General features: G+C 40.4%; 2 protein-coding genes across 2 annotated transcripts; both read left to right on the forward strand.

The window, feature by feature from the left end:
- Window positions 1-3,423: 3,423 nt before the first annotated feature.
- LOC134197808 (uncharacterized) lies at window positions 3,424-7,274 on the forward strand. The gene is made up of 3 exons (XM_062667189.1): window positions 3,424-3,531; window positions 5,830-6,016; window positions 7,026-7,274. Exons 1-3 carry the CDS (start codon window positions 3,449-3,451, stop codon window positions 7,272-7,274), a joined length of 519 nt encoding a protein of 172 aa, XP_062523173.1. The 5' UTR covers window positions 3,424-3,448.
- LOC134195402 (uncharacterized) lies at window positions 7,258-8,058 on the forward strand. Its single transcript, XM_062664429.1, has one exon. The coding sequence runs from the start codon at window positions 7,356-7,358 to the stop codon at window positions 7,884-7,886; it is 531 nt and encodes a 176-aa protein (XP_062520413.1). The 5' UTR covers window positions 7,258-7,355; the 3' UTR covers window positions 7,887-8,058.
- The last annotated feature ends 425 nt before the right edge of the window (window positions 8,059-8,483 follow it).

The raw sequence follows: 8,483 nt of genomic DNA on the forward strand, positions 1-8,483 counted from the left end.
CTGCAAAGACATCACAGAGCGCACAAATAGAATTTTCAGATATTTAGCCCTTTCCTTGGAGTCCTAAGAACTTACTGTTCCAACACATCTACATGTGTGTACCAGTAACTGTCTTCCTGGTTGGAATGCAGAAATTTAATTTGCAGTAATTAAAATGCTTGTCTAAATTCTCAAATCGCAGTAATTTAGACTACAGAAATAACTGTTTATACGGTAGTCATTTCTTGCTGTGTGTCAACCTTGTTCCCTTAGGTTTTAGCAATCCCTAAAGCCCTCTTCATTTTAGTAGAAAAAGGTTTTCAACTGGCGAGCGAAACGAGCCTTTCTCTTTTCATGTCAATTGAAAGTTGTGATATACTGTAATTGCCTGTAATAATGCCCATGCCCGTATTAACACCCATGAGCAAGCAGGTCAGAACTTTAGGTCCGAAAACGCCCATGCCCATGTCTATGCCCGGAATATACATGCGCAGAATAAACACAATGGTGTCTGAAGAACATCTGTCTTCTTCTGTGTGTGTTTGATGAGCTGGTGTCAGTGTTGAGTGAAAGTCCTTAACACTAGACTCATTTCTTCAACTCATTTTTTGTTGCAATTACGGATACTGATGCTGTTGCCAGGCTTCAGGGTGACAACTCTGGTTTGCGTGTGTAGTATTTAGTTTCTGCATGTATGCTGATGCTGTAAGGATACCAGTGTACCTTTGATCTTGCAAATTGATAATTGCAGGCATTTATGGTAGTTCTGTTTTTGAGTGTTTAGATGATGACTGGTCAAACGACAGCATTTTGCAACCATGTTTAAGCTTGGGACTAAAATAATGCCCATGCTCTAGTATACGCTGAAAAAAAGAGGTTCTTTATATTTGTTTGTTTGTTTGTTTGTTACTGGACAGGCTCACGCAAAATGTGTGGATGGATTTTGATGAAATTTGACAGAATGATACAACTTTGATACAGAAACAAAATTGGTTAATTTTTGGCATTAATCTAAATCAGGGTCCTCTGTTAAGAGGTTGGCTTTCCTGAGAACTTCCTGACAAGAAAAGCGAGATAACTTCCAAATTTGCTTCAGCAGACCTTACTATCTCTGTGAAGAGTAACTGTATTTATTCTCTTACTTTTTGCAGCTCGTCTTGAAGGGGTTGCTGTGACGTACTGTGAATGATAGAGACTTGCAGGGCATGGAGTCACGGCGTCGTTGAAGCAATCCGTGGTTCCTCACATGTAGATGAATTTTGATGAAATTTGGCAGGATGATAGAACTTTGATAGAGGAATAATTGATTAGCTTTGGGGATTAGTCCAATGTCTTTAAACGATATATGGACATGCTAAGGTGAACATAGAAGCTTTTCTAATAGTTGCCATGGAAACAATTATTAATGCATTAAGAGTTAATTGAGGTACCAAGTGCTGTCTAGTTTACTTATTTATCTATTTATTTATATATTTATTATATACAAACGTCAGCTATCTTCATCTAGATGTAAGGCTAAATGGGGAGACGGATCGACATAATGATGCTGCCAGACATATGCAATTTTGACTAGACAACATATGCGCTACTGCATCATGGGTCTCCTCTCAAGGAGTTGACTCTATTGGAATTTCTTGGCAAGAAGAGTGAGATAACTTCCAAATTGCTCCCATATGGAACTAGGTAAAGACAATGAGTGATGGGAACATAAATCTAGAAGAAAAAAGTTTGTTAATTGGGTTTCCGCACAAGTGCTCATGACAGGAATTACCTATGCAACCTTGCTTGCTACAACACAATGTTACACAAACATCTACTAGTTTTAGAAGTTATTGTCTTTTGGAACAGTAACAAGGGGATAAGGTGTAAAGTATATGTACAGGGATCTAGAACAGGGGTGGGCGTATTAGTATGGCGGGCTAATGGATATGTGCTAATTGTTCAATTGGACTATATCAAGACTGTTAGACTTGCTTATACATGCGGTGACCACAGGCGCTACAATGGATATAACTTATCTATCTCCACTTACTGGTTTTGTTTGCTTTAATTTGGAGAACTTCTAGCACTGTCTTACGCAGTTGGTTTAAATTAATTGAGTTTGATCTTAAATGGTAGTTTGGCTCCAACCATGGAAGGCTGGCAACACTGCTGTAGACCATCTGTCATCAGTGTGTCCTGTCGTTCGTGCTGGTCCTTCTTTGCTGCTGTTAGTTTCAGAACTTGGTGAATGATCATTGTGCTTTGTGCTTTGTCCAGCAGCCAATCTTTTCTCTGCTTATCATCCTCTACCTTTATTGGGACATGATGGATGCATTTCTGCCACCAATCAGGTGTTGTTATGGGCCACAAATGTGTTGATCTCCTATATCATCTCGATGGAATTGAGTTCACAATGAGTGATGGGAAGCCACAGAACACCGTGCCAGAATTTCTCTGCATGCTGTAGTGTCTGTAGAATGCACATCTCAATGGTCATTTATGTGCTTCCATACCAATCATAGTTAGTCCAGATGTCGGTGTGAACACGCTCTACGTCTGTCATCATTGTCAATTAGAAGGTCGATCATTTGATAGCTGGAAAAGTTGAAAAGACAGATAGAGGCGTGATACCCTGACATTAACTTTGCAGTCTGTTGGTACTGTACGGGCTCGGAGTCAGGGGAATACGCTTGCCTACAAGCACAGACGACTCTTGCAGTATTCACACTGTACGACACAATGGAGTGCACCAGATCTTACCTGTTTTACGCACGCAACCCGTTCGTTCCTCCACGCGCTCTGGATGGAGTACTTTGCTGTCTTACCAGACTAGCAGCTGACCGTCGCATACCAGACGGTTTTTGCCACTCCTAGGATCACATCACGCCTCAGGTGTAGAAGTCAAGTGTGACTTGTTTTTTCACTGTCAGAGTCGTCTGAAGGTCTAGATTCGTCTCCGATCTAGACTCTCGTGTCTGCCATGCGGGTGACCAGAGTTGTATAGATACTCACCTGGAAGTATGATATATGCAGCGGTATAGGGTTTGGCCAGTTTACATAACAAATAGTTCCCGCTACCAAATAGTCCCTGTACAGTGTAGGAACCGGGGGGGACAGTGGGGAAGGGCCCCTCTCAACTTTTTCAGCTGAAATTGAGAAATCATAAACTCTTAAAATCTGTCCAATTACCTGCTGATATACAGAGATGACAGACGTAGAAATTGATAACACTGACGTGACTAGGTATGATTAATTAACTTAATACATTCAGCCTTGTGGCCAATACCACGCCCTCCTGGGCAAATTTGTGCCCCCTCAACGAAATCAAGGTTCCTATACGTCTATGTAGCCAAGAGAGGTTCGCAGCCCATGTCTCAGACGTCCACTGCGCGTGCGTGCATTGGACCAATGTTAAACTGTGTGTTAGCCACGTGACCGTGTAGTCTGATTGGGTAATTTGCTTCTACGTTCGTGTGTTTCTCAGAAAATGTACAGACACTGTCTAGCTCGACCGCTAACGACAGCAATTCACAAACGCAGAGCATCAGTAAGAGCACGAAGGATGGACAGGTCAGTAGATAGACAGTCCTGTAACTGTAGTGGACTCGCAATATCAATGTGATTGATAGCTACACTTGCTTGGAACAGCGACAGCCTGAAAGCGTATCTACAGATACGTGTAAATAGATTCTGTTGCACGAAGGCGTATAGCCTGTGTCACATGTACATGTCAAACAGGAATGGTAACTAGTGTATCAAAAGGAAGCCCTAGATAATAGCTACATAATGCATGATAATTAAATAATGCATGCTCAATTTGCACGATCATGATCAGGCGAGGACGCGTACCGGACTAAGTTTACAAACGCCATCATGGTGAGATCATGCACCCCTCGAGCACGTTGTTAGGGTGTATTTCTTTTACCTAATCCAACTAATCCATTTAGATGGATTAGCTAATCCAGCTCATCCAGCTAATCCAGCCGATATGCGGATTAGACGGATTAGATGGATTAGCTAATCCATCTAATCTGGATTAGTTGGATTAGGTAAAAGAAATGAACCCTTAGCTTCGCTGACTCTACGTAGACTGAGACTCACTCATGTGCCATATCCCGGCCAAGCTAGGGCCTGTGCATCTTTCTTTTATTCTTCGTGATCCGAACGATTTCTGACAAATGGGATCCGAGCTGTATACACTTTTTAAAAAATCAAGTTGACAACAACGCAATAGCTATTATCTCGCATCGGCTACTGTGTCAACTAGAAATGAACTCTTCTCTTACCAAATTTCGCTGGCACCACTATGATGTCGTACATTAGTTGTAATATTTGCAATTACAGTATAACTTAATTTACTTCCACTATATCTCGATGTGCTGGAGCCTGCGCTACCGGCTACATGTCCTGGACGCAAACTCCGATGGCAATCGTACAAATGAGGACAATTGAGGTGAATATGGTTGGGGTGGCCACAGATGAAAAACAATCGGCCAGATGTCTTCTGCATTATTTGACCGCGACCGCGACTCCAAACAGACTTCTGTTAGCTACCACAGTGGCGTACGCAGGCATGTTTCCAGGTTGCCCGGAAACCCCCCTAGAGGTGGGCGTTACCGCTAACGGTACACAGATGTCTGGGAATTCGAGGCTATGTTGTAGCACTTGTCTAACGCGCTGTCTTCTCACTGCTACACGTGCCAGTCAGGAATGAAGCGTCAGTTGACATTGTCGCAGTTTGTAACAGGGCCTACAGCTGCTGAAGATGGACCCCTCGGAGCGGAGGCTCGAATTGACAGTCAGCCGAAGCGGACAAAGATGAGAGTAAATATCAAATATCAATTAAACCATTAATATCAATATTAATCTAGATATTGATATAAAAACAGTTATTAAGATCAATAATATTGATATTAATATAAACAGATCAATATTATTGATATTAATATGAAACCCCCCAGAGAAATCCTGGGTACGCGCCTGTACCAGATGCCGAAACAACCATCCAATACTGAAGTATGACCAAAGCGGCCGTCGACCTGTCAATGATCGGCAACTTTATGTGTAGCCGACAAATGACTCAAACCAGGCAATTAAATGAATTCACGAAAACTGTCGGCATCGTCTCTTTCTCAAAACTATACGAACAAGCTTAATTAATTAAGACGTTGGACATCGTGAGGGAACGCATCCATATAGATTCCGTGGCGACAGCCTACTTTCGTCGGTACTGCTAACTTTTTGCAAGCGATCTTTTCTACCACAAACTCATGCACGTTTTAGCGATAAGACAAATTCAGACAATATAGTGTAGAAATTCTTCTTGTCTTCCACTGGCATGCAGATGTCGATATTGTCGAATGAGGTTCGTTTCCAGTGTGAAGCAAGTGCAAGAACCTTCTTTTCCTAAGAGAACTTCTCAATTACGTCCAACCACTGACGCAATCGAGAAGTGCCAACAAATCACTAGAACTTCCAGAGACAGTATAGGCATCCATTCAGGTAACAATGTAATGACGCGTGTACACGCGCACAAGGATATAACGAATGACGATCTATTGTTGTGTGCACCGCAAACTAAATAGATGTGCAATGATCACTTGACTATACACTTCATTACAATGTGTTGTCTGAGAGTGCTACCGTGTCGCTCTAGAAAGAATCGAGACAAGGATGATGTATATACAGATTGCCTTTGGCGAACGTTATATAGTAAAAAATACATATACCGTGTTAGTAAATTTTAGGTCCAGCCATTCTACGTCTGATACATGAATTTTTTCCGTCTATATTGGTTATAGCATGTCTTATTTAATTAACGAAACTGGATTTACTACAAAAATTGTTTAATGCTCTCTATTTCTGTAGAAACTCTGATGTCACTATTATCGGGAAAGAAAATTGGAAGTATCGGTTTCTACAACAGTCTGATTTGAAAGACGTTCAAGAAATTAGCCAAAGTCAACTTACACATGATTATATTCCATTAGTTTTTGAAAGTCTGCCGAGTGATGGCTCTATTTATCCCATCGGAGCTGAATTGAATGGACATGTGGTAAGTCAAACTTATTAATTAATGGACTTGTGCTAATTCAATCTTATTAATTAACTAATATTTTGGTAACAGTGTGATGTGCTATGCTGGCCAATCAGCAAGCTCCTACATATCACTTGCAAGTACAATGTCAGCTATACAAGCCCGCTTCAATGACAACATTCTTACAGATTCGCTGAACAGTTGTGATATATATATATATATATATATATATATATATATATATATATATATGTATGTATGTATGTATGTATGTATGTATGTATATATATATATAGGAAAGTGGTCACATGGGTGCAGCCATTTTGAATTTTTGTTTTGTAATTGCTCACAAACCGCTGTTGCTGTCCCTCTATTAGCACATGACCTTCTCTACTTTCTCACAGAGTTTGTTCTCTATGCGCTTGCAAACCGCTGCACTTCTTCGCTTCTCCTTTAGCATGCGGCCTTTTCTCACTTTGGAATAGCAACTGGTGACGTTTTTGGTCGTCTGTGTCCTATCTCTACTACTAAAATTGACGGTGTTTGTATGTATGTATATGTTTGATAGCTGGCTAGACCAGATCACCCACAAGGGTAAAATTTGGGGTACAGGTATAACTCAGGCACCCACAGAGACAATTGTATTTTAATTAATTAAGAGGTGATAATTACAACTGCCCGCGAGATCGGAATGATTTGAAACGCCTAGCTGGAAAGTCTTTCACGTAAAGTGATCCAGAAGTGAGAGGAGGAAAGAGGTTCAGATTTCTGTTTAGAGTGTGACGGTTCTGGACTAACTTTCCGAGTCAGTCAGTTGCCTCTTTTGGAAAGTGGTCCACAACCGGTACCTTATCTACTGCTACTCACATTTGAGTAAAAACTGAATTAGGGAAAAGGGCACGTACACGCTTGTTTACAGACTAGGCATGATATTATTAATCATACTAGATACGTAAATTGCAGTATTTCCAATAATATTTATATAGGTTATCAAAATTGATCATGAAAATTTGCTGTTTGATGGTAGGTAAGTATGTTTTTAACGGAAGTGCAAGATTGTGGCAAAACGTTATATGCCTTTGGTATACGAACCCATGCAGATCACAGGAACACAAAAAATTCAAATTTTGCTGCTCAAGTAATCAAGAAATTGATCGTCGACCAATTGGAGCAAAATGCTCGCCAGATCAGATCAGCTGTAGATGCAGGGTCAATTGCTCCGGTCAAAATATTGAGAAACAATGGATTCAATAAAGTTTGTAGTTACGAAGTATGACGCTATCGACACAATCAGTTATTCAAGGCTAAAGACACGCTGGACTATTATATTCAAACTGTTGAGGCTAAATGTAATGTGATGCCAATTGAGAGTTCATGGAGCTCTAATTTGATTGCACCAACAGTCGAACGAATTGAGAGTGGTCTGGAGATCATTGACAGCCCTCTACTTCCTGGTGGAATGTTTTACAGCCGCACATGTCTCTATTCTGCTACCAGAGACAACCTGGACATGTTGCGAAAGTTGGGTTATCACTTTTTTGTAGCTGGAGATAAAGAATCATCTCAATGGAAACCGAAAGCGTTGGGATACGGGAGAAAGATTCTTTATTCAATACTTCCTACATGGACTTGTACAGTAACGGGAGAAGTCAGTGATGACGCTCTCGTACTTCTTCTAAAGCAAGCTCGTTTAGCTGTTGTTGCAGCAATCGAATGTCAACCAAAGGCCGAGAATGGTATCGTTCACTTTTTATGTTTTTTTAGCAGTTCCAGTTTGCAGGAACGAGCGCAAACTGTATTGCGTGATGAGATTGGATTTGCGACAAGCGATTACACTCCAATGTATGGCAGCAATCGTCGTTGTGCAGTTTACGAACGACGAGTTTAGCGCAAGTAGAATCAGCTATCTAGACAACTTATATAATAAATAATATGCCATGGGCTTTTATTAAATTCCAATAGCGTTAGCTGTGCTAGAAATTGCTAGAGCTATATTTATTAACTATGAATGGTTTGTGATGGTTATATTTGTCTATCTAAGGTGTATTGTGAATCAATATCTAGAAGCACTCGTGCATAGAGTCTATACAATTGCATTTCACGCATAGCTAACAGAGGTGATTGCGTTGTTCCAGCACAGACATCCGAAACGTACATGATTTCAAAGTTGACGTAAACGTTCACATAGTAGTAATCGTGTGTAAGCTGCCTAGATAGAAATTACTACAGACAGAGGTACGAAATCTAATTAATTAAGATAATCTATATGTTGTACTAATTTTTTTGTTAATTATTCAGTTAGATATAGATATGACTATCTAGGTTTGGACGTAGACGCTTCGTATCGCTTCGTAAAATTGTATAAAAACTTCCGGTTGGTACCTTTTTTAGTTATCTAGATAAAGAATTGTAAAATCATGGTTGTAAGCTATCAGATCAACGTAGCTGTACTCCGAGAGATTCTATTACATTCGTTTAGTTAGAG

This window comes from Corticium candelabrum, chromosome 1 (genome assembly GCF_963422355.1).
Source record: "Corticium candelabrum chromosome 1, ooCorCand1.1, whole genome shotgun sequence".
Classification (NCBI taxonomy): Eukaryota; Metazoa; Porifera; class Homoscleromorpha; order Homosclerophorida; family Plakinidae; genus Corticium; species Corticium candelabrum.